Source organism: Cyrtonyx montezumae, unplaced genomic scaffold (genome assembly GCF_038088225.1).
Source record: "Cyrtonyx montezumae isolate F1298 unplaced genomic scaffold, pur_monq_1.0 scaffold_2, whole genome shotgun sequence".
NCBI classification, from domain to species: Eukaryota; Metazoa; Chordata; class Aves; order Galliformes; family Odontophoridae; genus Cyrtonyx; species Cyrtonyx montezumae.
Window position 1 is genome coordinate 13,268,626 of NW_027071936.1, and position 23,125 is coordinate 13,291,750.

A 23,125-nucleotide genomic window follows, 5' to 3' on the forward strand; every position below is an offset into this window, starting at 1 on the left:
ATCCATTTAAATCAACTGATACTTAGATATTTTTTTGTGGTGTCATAATCTGTTTATGCTGCTGCTGCTATGAAGCTGCCTGTGACCTGACTTAAGACAAAGATGTGAGGCCACATATTTCTGAGCTTTAACAGAAACCCGGTTTGTTTTCTTCTGCTGGTCCCTTGGGTTTTAAGTGCTGCTGATTGCCGTGTGCTTTTGGTAATCATGTTGTGTTTGAGTGTGGCAGGAATTTGTCCCATTGCATTCAAGTCTGCTCTGTGCAATTTAGATATGAGGTTTAGCTTCATCTCTGCCTTTATTTCAGAATGTATCTTCAGAATGTAAAACTAGATGCTTCTTTGTTGCACTTCAAGGAAAGTTACTGAGTATCTTCTGAAACCTGTGGAGTGATACGCTTGTTTTGGGTGTACTCCAGACTTGTGCTTAGTTCTGAAATCAGTCCGTAATAGTTCATCTGTGTTAACAAAACTTGAAGTGTTTACATTCTCTATTTTGTTTCTATTTAGTAAAACTAATCAAGTGATCCATGTAAATAGCACAATGAGAATTACGGAAGATTTTAAGTGTGTCTGTTGAACTCAGGTTCAACATGCAGTAGGAGGAACTGAGTTTTTTGTGTTTAAATTGGTATAGTAAAATACTCTATCCTTAAAAGCATTTTGTTTAAGCAATACTGTTTGAAATGTACACAGTAAGTGTGAGTTTCTAGATAAGTACATGGAGTTTGTAATCAGAGTATTAACTCTGATGCTTTGCTATAACTGCAGGAACCACGGAGAAACGTTCATTGCTGTGTAGCCATAAAGCCTAACGTGTGAGGCTTTCTCTCTGTGAATTAGTTAGTTGTCATGGGCAGTATTAGGGTACTGAACTAGGGGGAAAAAAAGAAGGCTTAATGACTTGCTGAGGCTTGAGGTTTTCACTGGCAAGGTCCTAAGTTCTGTTTTAAATTTAAATTTAATTACTAATGGCCATAATTAGTAACCTCTGTTTAAGTGAAAACCAGAACTGAAATATGTAAGATTTCTGCTTTTCAGGTTATATGGAGAGAGAATATTATTACCAGACATCTAAACAACGCTATATACTTAAAGCCTCAGTCACTTCTTTCTCACCAGCCCCAAGTATAGTCTTAGTTTGGTGCCAACAAAGGATTTAGAAGCCTCACGTGTTAAAGCTTCATGTACTCACCTTCAAATTGCCGTTCATTTGAGCCAATTAGCAGTGACCTGCATGGGTAGTCCTTACATATATAGTCCTTACATAGCCTCAGGAACACTTCAGCACATCTTTAGGAGTGAGATAATGTGTTGGGTTTTTATTTAGAGTAAATTCTGCTGCAGTGTAGTTAACTTGTGCTGTAGTCTTCAAGCAGTGGCGCCACAGCTTTCTGTTTCTGGTTCCTTGTGCTCTGTGCATTGAGATAAATATGGCAAGGAAAGCAAGGCTGGTCGTTTACTGGCTCTTGCTGGGGAAAATAAGGCTGTGTGGTGCTGGTGCCTAAGTCTCTAAGGTAAGATGGTCTTAACTTAACCAGGCTCTGTGAGTTGACTAAGTCTGCTGCTGCTTGTATTAGATCTGCAAGCTGGCTGTGTTGACCTTGTGTCGTTTTGATGAAACAGCTGATGCCTTTGAGACAGTTCTTATGACATCTTATTGGGTTATAAGTGGTTACTTCATATAAGTGGCGAAGACAGACTAAGAATGAGTTTTTCTTTTGCAAATGGTGTTTTCTTGGGCGTTTTTGTTACTGTTGTTTGCTTTCTTTTTGATGTTAGGCTTTGTTTTGGTTTAGAAAACCTGCCTTACTGTTGGTCTAATGAAGAGCCAAATGGGGACTTGTCTGACTGCTCCTGTGTCTGTTTTCAGCAGGGTTTTGTTCAGTGTGGAGGTTTCAGGACTATCATTACAGGCCCCCAAACATGTAGTGTTTGGGCAGTTCGTAAATGGACTAAGGAAAAAAACAGGCTAGAACATAGAGCAATGGGTAGTCTGTCAGGTAGCTCACAGATGCTTAGGTGTGATGATCAGCTTTATAGTGTGAACTATGTTTACAATATAGCATTGTTTTCTTCCTTGGCTGTTACTTCTGCTAGTTGCCTGATGTTTTTTGTAATTAGGTATGTTAAAATGTTTCTCTGACTAGCATAGTAAAATGTGGTGAAAAAGACGAGCCTTAGTCATATATCCAGAATCAATTGCACTCCTATTTGTGCAATTTGAAATGATTCTGTGCAGGCTAAAGGATATCTGTAGCAGAATACTGCTGTAAATTGCAGGTAAGGTTATCTGTTCCCTGAAGTTACGTACTGAGTCTCAATGAGATTTGTAGTTCTGACTTGAATGAAGGTATACTGATTTACATCAGTAGGAGAGTCTGTCTATGCTTTTTTAGCTTTATCTGCTTGACAATTTGTCCATCTTCTTGCGTGGCTTGACTGTTTTCTGTTCTTAGGCTTAAGTCTCCCACATTAGTGGGTGTCATGGTAACTGGAATAACAGCTGACTGTGGGCTATCAGGAAAACCTGGAGCTGCTGGAGGCTAGCAAATTACTAGGTAAAAATGCTTAGAGCTGGCCTTCATGCTTTTTCTTTTTGTGGAGTAGCATTACAGAAGTAAACCAAGCACACAGCTGGTGTATTTAATAGCAATAGGATCGTTCAGTTGGGTGCTCTAGCAGGCATCAGGATATGTATTCAAACTGAGGCTGTCCTCCTCTCCTGTGTTTGGGGGAGGCTTGACTTGACTATTCTTTTAGAGGATATGCTTTGGTTCACATTATTGGGAGAATTATCCCCAATTGTCCCCAGCAGAGACAGCCACAGCACCATAGTTGTTCACCTGTACTACGTAAAAGGTGAAAAGAACACCATAACCTGTCTGTTGGAACCCTGTCTTGTACCTGTAGGACATGCAGACTTAGGGCCAAGGATGGAAATGCTTTTGTGGTAATGGAGTAGATTAAGTTTCTCATAGGTGAGAGTATAAAGAGCGATTCTTTTTTTTTTTTGCTTAATAGTGAAGTGTAAAGCACAAATGCTTCACAAGACAAAAACTATGCAAGTGTATTTACTTAATAATCTGAAAGATTAAATGTTTATTGCTGAAAGAATCACTGGAGTTGAGTGATGTCTGAAGCAAGATCATGCAGGGTACATCTGCAGAATCAAGGACAAATGAGTTGTGTTAAGGAGGGCAAGAAAGTATCAGGAAAATGAACAAGGCAGAGTTGTGTGTTAGACAAGAACAAAACCATAAATTTGGGGTCCAATATAAGACAAGGCTAATGAGGTGGCAAGCTACAGGGAATAAGATGCCTGAATTTCCTAATAAAAACCACATAGGTTTAGCTTACTTTACTAGCTGATGTTAATGACAGAGGGGAGAAATGAATTGCTGAGGTTACAGGAAAATTTATTTAGAGAGGAATAACAGTATAATAAATTTCTCTTCTGCCACATAAACGGTGTAATCAGTGGCAAGGCAGCAGTTGGGATCTTTGTAGGCTGTGAATGATGGCCTGTGTACACCTGAATCATTTTGTCATTAGAAAGGGCTTCATTATACTTTTATGGGAGCAATAGAAAGATTCCTGTAGGGATGAATGGTATTTGGACAGAGTCCAAAAGCATCACATGCTACTTTGTAGTAGGTGCATAAACAGAGGATGAGTAAATTATTTCCCAATCTTCTGCTCTTGTCTATGATTTGTCTAGTCAGATAATTGTAAATCAACTATAGTAACTTCCCCTTTTTAATGCATTGGAGGCTTTGTTGTGAAATGGTGTAAACAAGTTCTTAGGTCTAGTGTATGGGAGTATTAAGCCTAGTTATTAGTCTTCTATCAAGCTTTATTTATTGAGGGAGCAATTGAGGGATTGTGTTTTGTGGTATGTTTTGCCATAAATGATAAGTCTAATGTGATTAATCCTGTGTTCACAGAATAGATGCGATCTGTATGAAATGAATAGAAGGGAGCTGGCTTAATCTCATGTCTGCTTGTATCTGTGTCCTCCCCCAGGTCTCAGCTCTTCCTCTGCTCCCATAGTATGCATTTATAGTGCCTCGATCTGTGCCTCCTGCTGAGGTTTGCTTTCAGCTCATCAGCTTGGCTCAACTGAGGTAACAGGGATCTGTGCTTTTTAGACTATGGTTTTCTACAAGTTGATTGGTGCTACTGTTGCTGTGGAGTCTTTCTCCGAAGCTTGCTGTGATGTTAAAAACTGCGGACGGGTCACTTTTGACTTGCTGGAGTGCTAGCAGTATGTTTAACTTTAAAACAAAGTGGAGAGGACTTTGATTGTCTGCATTTCCCGTAAAATTTCTTCTGTGAACCAGGTAATGCACAGCTACATAAATAATTGTCTTGCCTATGGGGTAGTGGCCTCCTTATTCCATATCCTTCCCAGTTCATTACTGAGCACTTCTTTTCTCGGTGACAACCGCTGCTGTGTGACCAGCGATGCTCTGTACAAGCATCTGTGTCATTGCCATTCCAGCTCTGTGTGAACTACCTTCAGTTAATTTAGTAGACTGTGCCTTCTGCAAACCAGCCTTTGCTTTCTTGCTGTTTGTAGGTGAAGTGTTAAACCATGGGTCAGCTCTGTAACACTGACCTGTGTGAAGCCATCTCAGGGAGCAGTGATCGGATGGCTGAGGTCAGTGCTGCTCCTCAAAGATGCTGGGTTTCCCTTTGCCTGGGAGGGGTGGACTGACAGTGTGCAGTCACCCAGGGCTGAGTGCTTTGCTTTTGTTGTATGAGTCATGGTTTTTCATGCAATGTGCTTCGTGGTAAAAAGTCTGAAGCAGATTTGAGACATAACGCTTCTGCAACTGCAGGTGGAGATTCCCTCCTGGGGGTGGCAGTCAGAGCATCGCTTGGAACCGGGCCTGGATGTGTTGAATGCAGAGGTGTGCTGAAGGGGTAGGCGTAGCCAAGAGTCCCTCCTGGAATTGAAAATTGGTAGCAGGGAGGTTTCGCAGCAAGCCTCCCTGCCACCTGCTGGTGGAAGCGAGAGTTTAATGTAATGTCATGCCTAAGTGTATGCACATACATGGGATATCTGATCGGAGTGTTTTGGATCTTATTCTTCTGAGTATGTCCTTAAAGAGCTTAGAACATTTGTCCTGAAGTGGTGGTTGATGTATTCCAGGAGATGAATGCAAGCAGGATGAAAGCATTTTTATTATTTTAATCCAGGAAGAGTATATGCTTATTAGGGGGTTGAACTTGATGCTGTCTAGAGGTCCCTTCCCACTCCTACAATTCTGTGGTTCTGTGATTACTCTTTATAGCTGCACTGACTGTACAGTAATCTGAACGATACAAGTTAGGAATAATGGTAAACTAAGAGCAGTGGTGTGGTTAAATTACTACTGGCATCTTAAACACTGCCCACATGCCTTCACTACTGAATTGAAGGATGTGTTTACTATTGGGAGTTATTGTCAAAGGAATTGCTTCAATAAAAAGTTCAACTAATTTGAGTTCAGGAGGCCAATGAAAGTGGGCTAGTAGATTTAAATTACACAAAGAGAGGAGTGAGGGTAAATCAGATTAGGATGGAGTAAAGAATTAACAGAGCTGCTGCTTCCACTGTGGAGAAACTTGCTATTTTGATGACTTGTTCTCCAAATTCCAGTGACATCAGTAGAACATAATCCGTTTGCTTCATGCTTCAGGTTGTAAAAGAGAAAGCAAGCTGGATTAGAAAAAGTGAATCTTAAGTACATACATGAAACCTGTGAAATCTGTTTCACAGCAGAGAGTGTAAGGCAAATAATCAACTTCTGTAGTCTGTTAGAGGTATGTGCACATTTCTATCTGTTTGTGAAGAAAATAAAAGCGGAGGCAATGTTGTCATCCTAGTGATAGGTGAGCAGCCTGAAAAAAAAAAAGCTTAGTGTCTATATCTTCACTATGGGTATTGCTTCCCAAATCTAATCAGGTAGGCTCCAATTCTAGTCTTCGTTTTAGTTTTCCGAGTTGATATTTTTTTACTAGTAGTGTATGGGTGGATATTTTTCTAGCAGACTTTGTTCCCTTCATTTTAAGGAACATATGTTTTGAATATTAGCCTCTCCTGTGAGTTGATGTGACAGTAAGTAACACTTCAGTTGACTTTTGGGAAGTTTGTTGAAATAATGTGTTTCACTCTACTTTAGGACTTGCTGCTTCTGTTCTGTATAGAAAAGTACCTTTGCATCAAAACCTCTTTCTGAAATATATCACTTCCGTATTGTTATTTTCATGGTTTTGCAGAAGCTAAAAACCACGGAAACTTCTGTATTTAGAAGTGACTGCTCCTGAGAAAATCATCCTTCTCATGAAATAACACGTAGACAAAAGATGTCCTGATAATTTTCTTGATCTCTTTTTAACACTTATCTGTTTAAGAGCTGGAGTTAGATTTTTGTTGTTCCTTATATTTGAATGCTACATCACAAAATCGCTTCAAAAAATGGAGGGGGGGGGACTGGAGGGGTAGTCTTGCTTGTGTGGAGATCCTTTTGGTGTCGATCGGCTTGTAGAATTTTCCATGTGTCCCAATGTGCAATTCTAGCTTCTCTTGTTGCTGACCCAATCTAAAACATCCAAATAAAGACCTGTAGCAGAATTCTAAGCATTTTGTAACTGTGTGCTACTTCTGTGATCCCCCAGCCTCTAGCTGTTTTGGAGGGATGCTGGTTCTGCAAACCAATGCAGCTGTGTGGAGGCGAGCTGTAGTTTGCTCTCAAGGCAATGCTTGCTTCTTAACTTTTTTCTTGCCAATGCCTTATTTCAAGTATGCGTTTAGCCCTTGTTAGCAGAAGACTTTTTTCCCATGAACAGAGACAATATGAACATCACTGACATGTAAAAAAAAAAAAAAACCTTCTGGTGACTGCTTATGTGGTCACATGAGCTGACTGACCTCTGTTGTTTGTCAGCCTGTGGGAGCAGCTGGTGCTGCTCTTAGCTCTTGTCAAATAGAGCTGCTACAACTTTTATTTTTACTTAAATAACCTGAGATGACTAATATCATCAGAACCCTTCCTTAAATTTTACCTGAGGTACTCAGGTTGCCTTTCCCCTGGTGTTGATAGTGATGTGAGTGCAGGGGGATTGGCATCCAGCCTGTCCCCATTGCATCTCTCTTCCCCAGGCTAATTCCTCCAACCCCTTTTGGTTCCATTCTAGGAGACCAGTAGGGTGCTACTAATGAAGTACAGTAAGTCATGTATCTGGGCATGAGGCAGCAGCCTTGTGGTAATCCCCAGTGAGTGAATTGCACCCCAGGTTCTGCAGCCAACTCTCCTTCCCCTTCTTTCTAGACAAGGGGAATCACTGCTTTAAAATACAAGCTTTTAGAGTCTGTGCCCATACTGAAAGTGCTTCTGGCTTTTAAATGGGGGTTTTAAGAGAGAGAGAAATCATGTCTGATCATGATGATACTCTTCTACTGAAGTATCCCACTGAGGAGTCTTGATAACATCCTTTCAGTTTCTAAAGGGGAGCTGTAAGGAGGAAGAAGACAGACTTTTTTTACTGTCTGTTTTGATAGGATGTGGGGAAATAGTTTCCAAGTAAAAGAGGACAGGTTTTTGACTAGACATTTCTTTTCTGAAAGAGTGGTCAGGCACTGGAATGGCCTGCCTAGGGAGGTGGTTGAGGCACCATCCCTAGCGCTGTTCAAGAAGCGTTTAGATGAGGTGCTAAAGGACTTAATTTAGTAGTTGGGTAGAGATAGTGATAGGAGGATGGTTGGACTAGATGATCTTATAGGTCCTTTCCAACCTTATGAACTTATGAACTTATGAACTTATAAGGAAGACTTTTTTTGGCAATAGGTTTGGTGAGGCACTGTGCCAGGTTGTCCAGAGATGTGGTGATAGCCTTATCCCTGGGGACACGGTGTCAAATTGGACAGGGCTCTGAGCAGCCTGATCTAGCTGTAGTTGTCCCTCTTCATTTGTGGGGGAATTAGACTAGATGGCCTTTAAAGGTCTCTTGCAACTCAGATGTTTCTATGATGAAATGCACAAAACACAATGAAGCACAAAGTGCAAATCAGTCACCAGAAGAGGAGAATGCCGGAGGAGAGGAACCGAGGCAGTGACCACACTATTAAAACAATGACACTTGGGTCTGTAGAGATGCTTGGTTATAACTGGAATGAGTGCTGGGCAGTGACCTTGGCAAATGCAGGGATCCATACAGAAGTGAAGCTAAAAGGAAGAGACTAGTGAGATGAGATGGGCAGCCTAGGGGTGGACTGCATTATCAGTTGTGTGATGGACTTGTCTGGAGGGCTTAAAGCAGGACATGAGATCAGAGAAAAAGAGTAACTAAAAGGTAAAAAAGTGTGGTCAGGGGAAATAGAAATGGAAAATACCAATTCTAAAATATTATGGGAACCTATTAGACACATCTGTAACTATACTGCAGTGCAAATTATTCAGCATCTGGTCTCTTTTGCCTAGGAACACCAGGATTTGATGCTAGGCAGTTTTTAATGCAGTGTTATCTTCTCCATAGTAAGGCAGTGACTTTTAGGTGTGTATCTTGAAAAAAAGCAGTAGATTCAGATTACCCACATCCAGATTTGGCTGGGAAAATGTCCAGACCCTTATTGTGTGTTCTGAAATGGTTAGAAAGCTTCAGAAGAGTAGTTGCTGGTGCCTGGTTTTAGAAAGGTTAAGGGGTATCATTGCGGAGCTGTTACTTTGTTATTAGTTCTGGGCAAAACTGATTTGAAACTTTGATATAAAAATAGCTTAATTATCCACTTAAGGGTTAATGCTTATTTTAGTAAGTTTACTGAAAGGGTGTTGTTCTGTCAATTTAAATTTTAGTTAGTCTTAATAGTAAGACCTAATATTGAAGAAAATGTCAAATTCTGTTGTCTTGACCAAAAGACCACTGGGGACTGATATTAATATAAAACCAGTAACAATTTATGCACAACAGTCTGTTCTCAAATTCTGTCGGGGTAGAGCTAGTGTGTTACTCACAGTTGTAAACATGCTAGGACTATGTGAGGGATTGTGCTGTGGTTATGTCACAATATCACTTCAGGGAGTAGAGTCTGTTTTGAAAATTCAAATTAATATTTAAAAGATTGACAGTAGGCATATACTCTGTAATTTTGCTGTTGCTAATGGTTGTAGCAGCAGTGCCTGTGAACCGCACAGCTGGTTAAGAGTAATGGTCTCAAGACTTCCATCATTTTTTTTTCCCATGAGCTTTCAAGGAAAACATTCTCACCTTAGGACATCTTCTGATTACTGCTTTACCAGTGTCAGAAAGCCTTAGCATAGCATCTTCGTCCTATCAGAAAGAAGTTGCTAACAAAGCTGCTCCTGGAGAACATCCACTTATACTTCGTCTTTATTTTAATCTTCCACTTCTCCTGTGATTGTATTATTTTAAATAGGTAGTTTAGGAAGTGATTTTTACAGTCAGGAACTTGTGGAATTGCTTGAGAGAACTTTGTGTGTTCCTTATTCACCACATTTTCTGTTCTAATGTTAAAGTCATCCAAGCAGGTAATACCAATTTAGTATTGCTTGTGTCCACTATTTGCAATAAGATAATTTGTAGCAGTGAAGAAATATTTCCTTGTTGAGGAAATTACTAGCTAATTAGTAGTCAGTAATGAATAAAACTGAGGATATGGTTAGCTGTAAAGACTTTGACATGTTCTTATTCACAGAGTAGAGCCCTTACCTGTGAGCTGTTAGTGAATATAAACAACCAAGCACCTAGGAGGAGAGTTGTATTCCCTTGCCCTCTTAAACCAAGTAAGGTATGAAAGCGTAGTACTGAAATACTTCCAGGCAAATTAAAATTGATCACAAAAGCCATCTATTGAATGAGAATAAATCAATATTTAATAAAAAAATGTTAAGTATGATAGGGCAGGATCTAAAGTATTGTGAGATGCAATTTTTAAATAGAGTGGGGGAGTATTTTGCATAGATAAGTATCCAGTCGGATGTGTTGTATGTTTAAATGACATCTGTGAGACCCATGCTGCTACAATTGTTGGGTGTGATACCATTGTCATCTTCAAACTCGAGGCATCTGAGCAGCCTGACTTTCCAATGTCACTGAAGGAAGGAGAGAAGGTATGTTAGAAGCTTATGCCTTTCAGGTGTTCCAAGCTCAGTATTTAAGTTCTGAAGTTGAAGCTTTATTGCACCTGAAAACCTTGGACCTTGGTTAGGAATAATAAGCTTATCTACCAAACATATTCAGTGTGGTAACAAATAGTACAGCTTTCCAGCCTGTTTTGATGAAAAGTGTTTTCAAGCTGAGTATGTCTGCAACAGGCTGATGTTGATGACCTGCACAGCATGGGTTGGAGGGCTGGATTGTAAGCCTTAGCACGGTGTTCATCTGCGGTAAACTGTCAGGAAGCTTCAATCATTCTCTCCTCCCTTACGTTGTCCTTAATTTGAAGACCAAAACTTGCTGGGTTTCAGGCTGTTTTGTGATGGATTGTTTGGGAGGGCTTTCCACCTTCTGTCTGTCAGTCCTGCTCTTCCATTGCACTAGCAGTAGTCCTGTGCAATTCAGTGTACCATTACCAGAAAGCAAATTGAAATCTAAGCACAGCATGGATATAAGTTCAGCTGTCTGAATCAAACCCGCTAAACCAGTACAATCCAGAATTGTAGGTGCTGTTTATATGTGTATATAAGCCAAACCAGAAACAGAACAGCTTGCTGAACTTAGAGTATGTGTTTTTACTTGCTCTGCTGAGCAGAACTGGAGAGCTACATGGAAGCACGAATGGCTTTAGGAAACTTCTGGATGGGAGAAAAGGAAGCTTCTCTTGACTAGTGCTGTATCTTGCTGTGTTAGGAAGTAAATCTGCCCCTTAGTCATACTGTAGAACTCTTCCTTTATTTTTCCCCTTGATTCTATTTCTTTCCTGAAGATTGTAAGTAGCAGGACACAATGGACACATTTGCTTCTCCAGTCTTTTGTGATCAAGTGTTTGAATCTGGTTCATCCACACTTTGGGCTCTGTCAGCTCATGTGCTGCTCCCTTTGAGGAGTTCTCTGCTTCCACTTCATGATTCAGCATCGCTGGGGATACGTGGAAAAGAAAAAACAACAGTTATGCTGCTCAGTCAATTTTGTCTTGAGTGTGTGGTCCAGCTTCTGCTGGCTTGAGGACTGAGAGATAAGTACCTTCTCCTAGAATTGGAGGTTAGTTTTTACATCTTGACTCCTTTTAATGTTAAAACTGGTAGGTGATTTTTTTCTTTTTGTTCCTTTGTTTTCTCCTGAGATAGTTTGCTCCCTGGCACTATAAGAATGCTTGATATGCAACAGTGGAAAAAAAACCAACTTGTGTTTAAAGCGTGTTATGGTTTTATGATTTGTTATTGGTATTCCCCATCATAACATCATGTAGTGCAGTGGGAGTTAAAGAGTTAATGCTCCAGCTCTGTGGATCATCGATAACTCCAGGTATATCTGCCTCAGAAGAGAAGAACTACATACCCAAGGGGACTTTGCGTTGCTTTGTATATTTACATTTTATGCTCAAAGGGAAAGATAAACTGTTTGTGTGCCGTGAGACACTCTTTACTTTTGGATTGACTCAGCAGCAGGTGCTCACTAGCTGTCTTGCTTTCAGCATTTAGCGTAAGGCTTTTGGTTTATTGGACACACTCTTGGTAATTTTATTTATTAGAGAGACCCTCATTGCCTGCTGGGTGAGTCAGTTTTTCCTATTTATAATTACTGCTATTCCCCAGGATACTTAGCCTAATAATGCAAATTAATTAACAGAGGCAGTTGTACTGTTTCCAAGGACCAGCCTGGGAAAAAAATTAATTCCTTCTGACCAGATTTGATCCCCTCTGTCTAGAACCTCACTTATAAGTTACTCCTTATTGGGGAAAAAAAGACCAGGAGAGTGCCTGGTGGATGCAATGAATTTTGTGTGACGGGGCTTTGCTTCATCTAACTTAGCAGACCCCAAAGATGGGTGTTGTGCCTTTCTCTACTGGGGGAGAGAAGGTGCACAGGCCTTTGCCTCCTGGGTGTGGGAACCCTGGATGTGACTGTAGTCCTAGGCTTCAAAGGCAAGAGTAGTCAATACATAAGTTAACATTATATGTATGTGTAACTCAGTGAGCTTACATGTGAAACAGATGAACACAACCTTGAAGGCATTCAGTGCTATAGTCCCTTGCTCCAATGTGGGACTTAGTCTTGATGCTCACAAATAAATTTTTTGTAGCATAATAGCATGGTTGTGTTTTACTTCATGGCTTTACAATTTCCTTGCTCAAGAGAAGATGTAATAGGTATTTATCTATACATACTTCTTTTTTGGAGCTATTTGGTGATGGAAAAGTAACTCTCTGACCAAAAATAACAACTGTTGGAAGGTATCTCTAGAGATCATCTAGTCCAACTTATTGCTTAAGTGAGTTAGAGATATTCAATCATAAAAATAATGGGAACCAAGAAATGGCACTACAAGTATGTATTTACTTTGAAGTGAAGCGTGTTCCAAAATTTCATGTGAAATTAACTTGGGGAAAGTGGTTAAGGTAAACCCTTAATATGTTAACACTGCTGTGTTCTTTTAAATTTTTCCATTGAAGAAGTCACCTACTCCACAAATGAGTTTTGGAACAGCATTCTGAAAATGTCAAGATGTCATTCACGCAGTGTTTTGTCTGTGAAGTTTTCAAAATGTTGTCTTACGTAGTTAAAAACACTTGTGCCTTAACAGAAACCCCCAAGCACCTTGCATGAAGAAAATAGCCCTCAGCCAACTGTGTCATATCAGGCACTGAGAAGTTTCCCATGCCAAATGTCAAGGTTAAAATAATAATTAAGTTGGAGAACTAACTTGGGAAGCTGATTTGAGTATTGATGTTGGCACCTTGGGCATATGTGACAAAAGCCTGATCAGTGAAGGTAGCACTCTGTGATGTCTGCTTGTCTGTCTCAAACAGGTTTGCTGCTGCTAGGTTAGTTAGGAGTTTACAGGCAGACACTGGTTTAAAATTACAAGAGCATCAAACTGTTTGAGCTGGAGCCCAAGTCCTCATGCGTAAACACCCTAAAATTTAAAACTACCCCCTAATTGGTCAATTTATTACTACATGTTATACAGGTGAGGTTATTTTGGAATGGCTTGTATTGACTGTATTTATTAAAAAATGAATGTATTAAAAGTACCTTGGATTGGCTGTTGATTCCTTTTCTTCTTCTCTTACAGTAGGTAAGCATTCACAATCAGCTGAAAAAGGTTAAGAAACAAGATTATAATTACTCTTGTCTGTTAGACGGTTCATTTTATAATTGCATTTTTTTTTGCTCAGTTACTCTAGTGTATAAATCTACTCTTCTGCACCCTTTTATCTGTAAAATCTGCACATCCCAAGCAGCATGTGTTGTTTTTAGTCCCCTTTCCCTTTGACAGTCATTATGGTACTTTGTTTGTCAGAAACACTTCTGTTGGTAGTGTACACATACACAAAAACTATCCCTTGCACAACTGTATCCCATGATGTTCCCCATAGGAGTGCTGATTTGTTAGTCCTCCACTTGCGATAGCTGTGCCCATTTTTCAATGTTGGGTTTGGGGCGTGTTACCAAAAAACCACATAGAAAGTATGTTCCCTTCTGTCCAGAGAATTTCAAGGGTTGCTTTTTTTTTTAGTGTTTTCTCATACACTATACTTAATGCCTTTATTCCACTACTGTCTCTTAGGATGTGATTTCTGCTGAAGATAGCAGACAAAGAAGGGCAAAGCCCCATCATGAGGCTGAATCACTGTATTAATGTGAAGAATGGCTCCTAAGGGTTCTGAGTCTTGATAAGCATTATTTCTTGAGGTCAGAACTGTTTGCGAGAAAGACAAGGGACCAAGAATGAGAAAATACCAGGTTTCAGCATTTCCTAGCTATTGAGAAACTGTGAATGCAGGTGCTTGGGAGTGTAAAATTTAAGGGAGTGGAAGATGCTGCTGAGAGGTACAGGAAGTACCAGTTGCTGACAGTTTTGCTGGAGAGGCTGCAGTAGATGTGGAGCAGCAGCAAAGATCAGCTTGTGCTTGATTTCCTAACCGGGGATGCAGTCATGATGTCTTGGCAGCATTCTTAAGTGATGGTCGGAGCTACAAGTAAATGCTTGTTTCTTGAACAGCAGCACGGGTCTGTAGAAACTGAAGACTAAAGGGGTTGGGTGGTTCAAAGAAACTACTATTTCACATTAAAATGTGATAAAAATGTAAATTCTGCTTGCAGCTACTCTTGTGTTTACAAGTGCCTACTGGAAACTCAAAACATTTATGATATTCCCTCATACCTTATAAATAATCTCTAGCACAAACTAAAATACTCCTATGAACAATTCTACCCTGACATTTGTGCTGCTATTTCTGTAGCAGAGAGTCAAGAACACTACTAAAAATGCTTAAGGAAAATCAGTGACACAAATACAAATGCCTTGCATGGCTTTTCTATGCATGGGATTTATGTCAGCTAGAAAGAGAGGAATGATGGAGTAGAGGGGTTAACATGTACCATTTTTGTTCATGCTGTTCATCCACTTATCGAGCTCTTCCATTTCTATCTCCATAACTGAGGGTGTGTCCTCTTCAAAAATAGGGCTTGAGAAGAGGAGAAAAAAGGCATTACGCAAAGGCTTAAATCAGCAAACTGATAAGGACTGTCTCGTATTCCAGGCATGTGAAGGCACTGTGGAAAGCTACCCTAGGTGAGTGACCTGGAAAGAGAGCAGCCTGAAAGGTGCGTGAGGGCAGTGGCTACAAACTGGTGTCACTAGCTGGGCTGTGCATGGCAGGGCTAGCTAGGACAACAGAGCAGGGAACATTCTATGGGCTAGGTGATATAGCGTGGGGTGCCTGGGAGCACAGATATCCCAGACCCCTTCCTCCTGCCAGTGGCAAATTGGCAAACAAAGTTGTTTATCTGTGGAATACACAGCAAGCTGCTCCAATGATGGAGTTTTGTTGTAGCTTGGCTAGCAGTCACAGTGACTTAAAGGGGGAAGATCATAGTTATTTAAATTGAGTTTATTTACATGTCTTGGTTTAGTCTACCCTTTACTGATCATTCCTGGAGTCACGTGGTTGAAGAATTTAGCAATTTTTTTCTACTGATCCAATTTTGTATCTTCCAGCACAGATCAGCAAGATGGAGCTAGATTTAGCTATCACTTGAATTAGAGCCATGCAGCTTTCAACTGTTCTGGTTTTTTTTGCCCAGCACTGCCAGAGAATTACTTCCAGGCAGTTACCTAGTATAAGAGTGGGAAGACAAGTTTGAAAACGGAACAACAAAGAGCTTATACTAAATGGTAGAAGAGAGCAATGTACAAACTTTACCTTTTCACGTTTTCACTGCCCAGTTCATCTGGAAAAGAAAAACAGTTGGTATTCCAAGTTACTTTGTTTGAATATATGCTGTATTGTAAGTTAGTCTTCAACCAGGGTCATTTCAAATGAGTTCTGCTTACAAAGGGTGTAACTGTTCCCTTTTAAAAAGAATGACAGAACAACCCACCCTGCTTGTCTGCTGTTTTCACAGCACCCTGTTTTTAATCCTGGGGACATGAATGATGTTCATCATGAGCCAGGTGTGGCTGAGAGTGGATGGATGTAGGCACTGTGGTGGGTACAAGTACACAGGCATCCATTTCACTAGCAACTAGCACACTTGTACAGTATTTTAGAACAACTTAAATTTAATCAGACGTGGCAAGTGGGTGCTAGCATTACTCCCTTGTTGCAGAGCTCTCAAGGACCATAGATCGATCTACTCCTTCCTCGATGGTGCTCAAAATCCCATCTCCGAGCAATGAGAAGTGTGTGGGAGATCCTGAGATGGTCTCTGGTCATGCTGCAGACCAGAAATGGGCAACAAGGTACCTGTTTAGGAACTGATAGCTTGCTAGGGTTGCAGGCTGACATAAGGCAGTGCAGTCTGAAATTGTTCTGAAAAATGGGCTCAATGTTTGTGTTAGATGCGTATCTCTGCCTGTGGGCTGGCAAGTTCTAGGCTGACTTCGTGACACCTGTACCACCACTTGAGATTATCATTCATGAAAGGTGTGTTTTTAATACCATGCCACAGAACGGTTTTTAGTTGTTTTATGCTCTGGAACTGCTGATCTCTTTGCTCATGATGGCTTCCTGAAATGCCGCTTTCCTTCCCGTGGGCAGAGTGGCTGCACAGCCCTGGCTCTTGTGGTTGGCAACCTGCAGGATCCTTTAGAAACTTTCCTTAAAATGGTTGTGCTTGTTCTTAACCTACTGTAGCTCACAAAGGCTTCACCCTGCAGGCAGTATAAGGTAGGAGTAGTGCTCAGACCACCTTGTTTGTAGTTATTGAGCACAAGGATAAAAATGCACAGCTGTGGCCCTGTTCTGTTGAGGGAGTGGTGAGGAGCTGTAGCCTGGCACTGTGTCTCTGTGGGCAATGTGGTGTGAGCTGAGAAGCAGTTACAGTTGACAACTTGGGCCTGCTGCATGCCTCTCCTCTTCTGTACAAGAGATGTAGAACTAAAACTGGAGATGAGCACCCTAAATGCATGACTCTTGAAATAATTGGTTAAATGATATCAAGTGTGTGGTAAAGATAGCTTCCCCGTGCCCAAGAAAACAAACTTACCTTGCTTAGACTTTTTCCTGTTATGGACTATTATAAGAACGATGACCAGCAAAACCAGCAACGCCAGCAGCACGGCGGGCACTGCATACACTAGAACAGATGGCTCTTCTGCCTCTAGCTTCCCATTATTGCTTATGTCACCCAGTTCAGGGCTGGGTGTGCTTTCTATTTCCAGGCTGCCTTCAGTAGGCCCTGTGATGACTGGCGCTGTCTGGGGGCTGCTCACAGAGATAGGTGACGTGGGAGGTGCAGAGGGAGGAACTGGCACTGTAGCAGTGGGTAATGTTGTTCCATATCCTGAGCCGTCCTCATCATTTTCAGAGCCTGCCAAACACAGGGGGACAAGTTAACATTTTCTGGGTTTTCTTCACGTTATTAGTGAGTCTAGGGACTTTTGCATTCAAAAGCTTTTGTATTCATTTGAAGCCTTAAAAAAGATCATCAGTGAATGCATGCACAAGTACCTTATTTCTTGGTCTTAGGATACTAAACTAGATGGTGAGTCTGCCATCAGTCTCTACTTCAGTGTGCTCTTCATCTGACTTGTTTGGGGTCACTGACTTTTGTCTTAGCCTGTCTCAGCAGGTTGTCATCACGGCACAGTGTTTGTGCCACAAACCAGGATAGAATGGCATGACTTCTGCAGTAACATAATTCTCTCTGCTGCTGTGAGGTGCTAGGCAGATAGTTTCCACTTGAGTTAGCCAGAGCTTCAGTTTTTTAGCTCCTCATTGCTGGCATTTCAAATCTCACAGGACTGGATCCGAAAGCACTTAGCATTTAAAAAGCTTTGGTAAACACATTAATCTTCATAATGGCCCTGAGAGATGAGCAGTTATCATCTCCATTTTACAAATGAGAAATTAGAAGGACAGAATGCTGTCCTTCCCAGGCATGCTGAGAAGGTGAGTAAAACTGGGTTAAGAGCGCTACCTCTTGCTTCATCCACCCTGCAACACCCTTGCCTTCCGGGTCTGCTTCAGGAGGGAGGTGAGCATCCCATGGGACTGTGAGCCAGAAACCTCTATTTCAAATGAATGCAATGCTGGGAGTGGGACAGCAGTGATCTGTCTGCCTCTTGAGGCCGGTTATCATGCAGGCATCTGATTGTTTAATTCACTTTTAAATGCTAGACAAGTATGTTAATACTCATTAAATAATGGGCTATATTTCAGTAAGGTATTTGGTTTCTATGATGGCCACCAGCTCCTTTTGCTATGGTACGAAAAATTGAATGGTAGTTCTTTGGTGGCAAAATGCTTCATATGAAGCGTCTGTGCTCTGTTCTTCCCTGTTCAGCCAAGAGCTAAGCACAGCCTCTGTTTCTCTGTCAGGCAGTGATTCCTTACATGAATGCTCCTGTGATCTGCTGGCCCTCATTAATCCTCTCATTACAGAGGATAAGAAGAGGGCCTCTCCATTACTGTTTTTAGCCACCTGACTTCTCTCTAGAGGTAGTTCATAGACCCAATGTTTGCAGCTCCTCCTTTTATACCACCTGTGTTTACCTCCATCACTGTATGTGGCGAGAGTGCTGCCTGCAGGGCAGATGCACTGCTTATCTCTCTGCTCTGGACATTCTGCTGACACGTGTCAGCTGCCTGGGCTGGTAGATGTACAAGGACAAGCCTGTTGCTAAAAATAAAGTGTAGGGGAAATGGTGTGGGGGAAATTGTTTGTTTTTCATTTACTCGTAGAGCTAAGATGGATTTTTCGTATGTCTGAAGCATGAGGTGACTCTAAAACAAAAGCAAACAGTCACATCTCATTAAATGCAGCACCAGGTTTTCAGCTGTGGCATATGCTGTGTTTAATTTCCAAGAGAGACATTTCCAATGTCTCCACTACATATTTGCTTATATTTGAACTGTAAAGCAGATTTCAAGCGATCTTTCTCTGTATAAAATAGAATTACCTTTTCTGTCTTTGTAAAATAAAAAAAAAAAAAGCAAATCACAGGGAGGAGTCACCTTGTCACCATAAATTTTTGTTCACGTTACATCATTCTAGGGACAAAACACTGTCTCTTATTCAGGTGAGATTTCCTTTCACTTGGGCTTTTTCTTTGAGCAATTTGCCTGTCTTTCAGCATCAGGGCAGCAAATTGCACAAGATTCCTGCAAGCATTATGCTCTTATTTCCTTCATCCTCCCTGTAGCTATGGCACATCCCTTGCTACCCTGCTGCCTGCTGCTCTGGTTTCCAGCATGAAGATACCACAATATCGGGGCTTCTGAGCCTGCCTTTCAGGGCATGCGATGGGAGTTGAATGTTCCAAGCAGCTTTTGTACCAGGACCCGAGCTGTTCCACAAACAAATAGCATTTCTGCTGTGGCTGCATTTCTTCCCCTGAGATTTGTGTTGAGGCACTTGGAGGTGGTGATAGGAGCTGTTGACAAGGCAGGCAGACAGGTTTCTGGTTGCGGCTGGATGAGAGGCAAAAAAAAAAAAAAGCTTGCAGTCAGCATGCTGGGGTCTGCTGGCAAGGCCCCAGTTGGTCCACTGGGCTCTCATTGAGCATGTGGGCTACTACCTTTGAGAGGAGTTCTCCAACTTAAACTACAGCTTCTACTTGCAGAAGAGGGTTGGGAAGGACCAGGTCTGAGTTAATGAAACAGACAGGCTTAGTGATTTGGGAATTTGGGGTTTCTCTGTGATTTCCTCTAAGTTATACAAATGAAGTGGCAGGAAGACTTGGAAGAGGGAGGTCCTACGGAGTAGGAAACCCCTCCGCTCTCAGCACCACTCCCAACTTTTGCCCCTCCTGGTGATGCACTCCCACAGCTCCATGCCATGCGCATGGCAGCTTGGCTGCGCCTGACTCACCCCTTGCCCTGTGCTGATCTGAGCGTGGCCACTCCCTGCTGTGCCCAGGGCCTGCCAGGGCTGCATGCTACAGCAGGTTGCTACCAGCACTGCCGCAGGCCCTGCAAGACACTGCCAGCATCTCAGCGCCGCTGCTCTGCCATCTGTGGGCAAGAGCCCATTAGGGGTGCTTGTAAAGTGCTGTCTGGGTGTTAACTGGAGCAGGAAGCCAGAGTAGAAGCTCCTTTCTAGGCAATAGGAAACAGTGCTCCCACTCCACCTAAGTGCTCTTTTAATGGCCAGCACTGCATGCTTTGTCTTGTGCTTGGAGCCGTACTGTAAGCCTGCAGCCCTTACTGTCACCCTGAGATCTACAGCTGTTCCAGACCAAACTTTGGTTTTAGTTAGATCGAGTTGAACCCATACCCTTCCAGCTGCACTTCAGTGATGTGCAACCCTGCTGCATCCAGACACACGGGTGCAAACCTCTCAAACCTTTCAGTGCTCCTTGCTCTCAGCAGGGCTCTGAAATTAAGTCAACAGCTCTAGGGGCTCAGCAGTGATCTTGAAGTCTCTTGAGGGACTATCGCCTGGCATCACTGACTTGAAATATAATGTACAGCCTTGCAGAGGTAAAATGAATGTCCCTCTGCATGGAGCTCTTACTGGGACCTGGGCGCACTCACTCAGCTACCACCCTGCAGGATTTGCAGCGTGGCCAGGACAAAGCTGTCAGTGTACCACAATCCAAATGGCAAGGCAAAGATTTTACAAGGCTTCAGTGTGGTGTGGGAACGTGGTTTATAAGGCTGCCATCCGTCTGTGCTGCAAGGCCTAATCGCTCTCCCATCGCCTGCTGTGGAAGTGCTCTCTGGATTCTAAAGGTGAGGCTGTGTTGCTTCCTGAGCTTCTGAGCCATGTCTGGGGCTGGAGAAGACAGGAGGAAAGCTCTCAGAAAGCCGCTGCCCTGTTGATCTGTGAGCAGAAAATGGTTTGCATGCAGGATGCCCTGGGGGGGCCAGCCACAGCAGAATGCTCCCAGCCCAACTGCAGTGTAAGTCTCTATAGAAACCTGGTCCCCTCCAGGTCTATTACTCTTTTCTCCCTGCTTTGCTGAGCCCTCTGCTCTCTTCCTCATGAGATTTTTCTTCCTGTGGATGCTTTGATCATGAGGCACGTGCAAAGCCTGCAGCACATTTTCCTGACATGCCTTCAGCACGGTGGGGTTGCCTTTAACATAGGCAAGACCAAACCATTTTGTAACAACTCTTACCTCATTCTTACAGCTAAGCACGATCACTAACTGTGATAAGATCTGCAGCGTGCCTGGAACCTGCAGCCTGATTTTACAGCCTGGAATAGTACTGACTTTCAGGAAAAAAAAAAAAGAACAACTAAAACACAACCCACCTATTTCTCTCTGCCTTTCAGCTTTAACATACTCCTGATCCACACCAAGGCAGCGGGCAGAGGCTGGCATGATGCCCGGAGGTACTTTCACCCCACCAGGGGAGGGCTCTCTGCACGGAGCAGCCCTGCACCTCGAGCTGTGAGCTGTGCACCCGTAGCAGGAGCACTCAGCGGCAGGCAGCCCTTCCCTTGGAGCTCCCCAGTGCTGAGTGCTCAGTGGGGCAGACTGCCAAACACTGATCTCAGCGCGGGCCACTCTTTTGGGTTTTGGATCATCAGTGCTGCAGAAATCAGCAACTGGCTTTTGGATGGAGGGAGAGCTTGAACTTGGTCTGCAGGTTTACTATTGCTTACAGTCATCAGTATGGATGTGGGATTAGAAACGGTTAATGTTAACAAGAAATGGTTAACATGAGCTCTGAAAGGAGTGGTGAGCAAGAATGGAGTTGGCAGTTCCCACATACCTAGCCTGACATTTTGGATTAAATCTCCACCACACAGCCTTACATCTAAGGAGAAGCAACAAGGCAAAGACACCGCCAGGAAGGTACCAGGTGAGTGGAGGTGGCAAACAGCTGCCAGGAGCAGAGAGCAAGCTCCCGCAAGTCCCTTCTTCCCGAGGCCAGCTGCCAGCTGTCACCCCCCCCAAGACCGGTCCCCCCACCAGCTCCCATGCCAGGGGCCACTCACCATCTTGGGCTGAGCCCTGCCGGACCAGGAGCAAGGCGCTGAGTAGTGGCACCCAGCCTGGCACCCGCATGCTGCCTCGGCCTCCGTGGCTCTCTGTGGGCTTCGGCGGAGCATTTACATTTCCTGTTTCCTGCCCTCGGTGCCTCTGAGTTGAGCTTCTTTGGGAGATGGGCTCCGTTTGATTGTTTTTAGGAAGTGATGTAATGCTGTCCGGGCCTGTCAAGCAGGCAGGGATTGCAAAACCGAGAGGAGGCTGCTCCTCCAGCTGAGGCACCTGTGGGCTTCCCGCCCTCTGTTCCTGCCTGCTGGGACGGCCCTGACACCCTCCATTGCCCTCAGCGCAGCGGTGCTGAGCAGCATCCACACCCTGTGTGATCTGGGCACAAGCACCATATGTCTGAGTTGGCCTGGGCAGCTTCACGTTGTCTTTAGGGGCAACCGAGCCAGCTCATCTTGGTAATGCTGGGCCATTTCTAACCTCCACTGGTCCCATTGAATGCAGTGCACATTTGCCGTCCCATATGGCAGCCCCTAAAGCTGAGCTGGCTCCAGAAAATGGGTGAAAAAATGCTGGTCCGCCTAGCATCTGGTATTTTGGGCTAGTTTTGGCAAAGCGAAGTGCAGAAGCTTCTTGTTAACAGTGGGTGGTTCAGTTGGAAAGCACTCAATGAGGGCAGTAGCTGACAAGGGGACAGAGGGGCCTCAGCCACGACTGCCCCCATGCATAAGGCTGCTTGGGTCATAGGTTTGTTTGCTCTACTGCAAAAGCAGCTATGTGATCTAAAATTCAACTCTTTGCACCCAGCAGAGTCTGCAGCCCAGCTTGGACTGGAGATACTCTGGAGCACCTCAGATTTGAGCCAGTTTAGATGCTTACTGAAACACTTTCCAGTACTGAACTGAGGAAGAAGTGATGCATGCCGCCTGTGAAGTAGCTTTACGGCATCTCCCCCAGATATCAGTCTTTTTCCAAAATCAGTGTCTGGTGGATTACTGGAAGTAGGCAATGGTGAGTCTTTCCATTCAGTCTGGTGGAAGCTGCTGAAGTGACTAATTGTTTCTCCGGTTCTGCAGCTATTAACTTCTCTTAACACACTGATGCTTTTATAGGTCATCAGTTATGGTTTCTTAGCTCATGTAGCAAAGAAATAGGTCAGCGATTCATTTAATGGGCAGCTTGTTAATAGATTTAAAATGCTCGAATGACTGAGCTAAATAACAAATGGAACTGGTTGATTATTATTGGCAGTGTACCTTTATGCACTGCTTAAGACAGTGAGAGGAAAAAAGCAAAGCTGCAGCACTGCAGCTGCAGAAAGATAAAGAGGAGCTCTGACAGCACCAAGTGGCTGATAACCATTTCTGAGAAACTTCCTTTAGTACCTGATAATCCTTCCCAGACAGATGCTTCAGAGGTGAGGCTTATGCATGCATTTAAAATGTTCTTCTTAAAAGATTGCACAAGTTCCAAGTATTAGTAGTAGTGAGTAATCAATACAGCTGCTTTCAATTATTGCTCATCCACCTTGCAGCAGTGCTGGCATTCCTAGTCCTGGCTAGAT

At 42.9% G+C, this 23,125-nt stretch overlaps 1 protein-coding gene across 1 annotated transcript; it reads right to left on the bottom strand.

The window, feature by feature from the left end:
• Positions 1 to 10,411: 10,411 nt before the first annotated feature.
• TMEM154 (transmembrane protein 154) lies at positions 10,412 to 21,769 on the bottom strand. Its single transcript, XM_065736471.1, has 6 exons — positions 21,564 to 21,769; positions 16,659 to 16,982; positions 15,374 to 15,401; positions 14,550 to 14,635; positions 13,200 to 13,260; positions 10,412 to 11,081 (listed from the first exon to the last, which is right to left on the bottom strand). Exons 1-6 carry the CDS (start codon positions 21,631 to 21,633, stop codon positions 11,066 to 11,068), a joined length of 585 nt encoding a protein of 194 aa, XP_065592543.1. The 5' UTR covers positions 21,634 to 21,769; the 3' UTR covers positions 10,412 to 11,065.
• Between the last annotated feature and the right edge of the window lie 1,356 nt (positions 21,770 to 23,125).

What these genes read in the sequence shown, in the direction of transcription:
- TMEM154 (XM_065736471.1), bottom strand. Translation starts at nt 21,633, where the DNA reads ATGCGGGTGCCAGGCTGGGTGCCACTACTCAGCGCCTTGCTCCTGGTC. An exon ending in GGCAGTGAAAACGTGAAAAG is followed by an intron (nt 14,636 to 15,373) that starts GTAAAGTTTGTA and finishes CCTCTTCTCAAG; the next exon opens with CCCTATTTTTGAAGAGGACA. An exon ending in GAACAGCATGAACAAAAATG is followed by an intron (nt 13,261 to 14,549) that starts GTACATGTTAAC and finishes AACCTTTTTCAG; the next exon opens with CTGATTGTGAATGCTTACCT.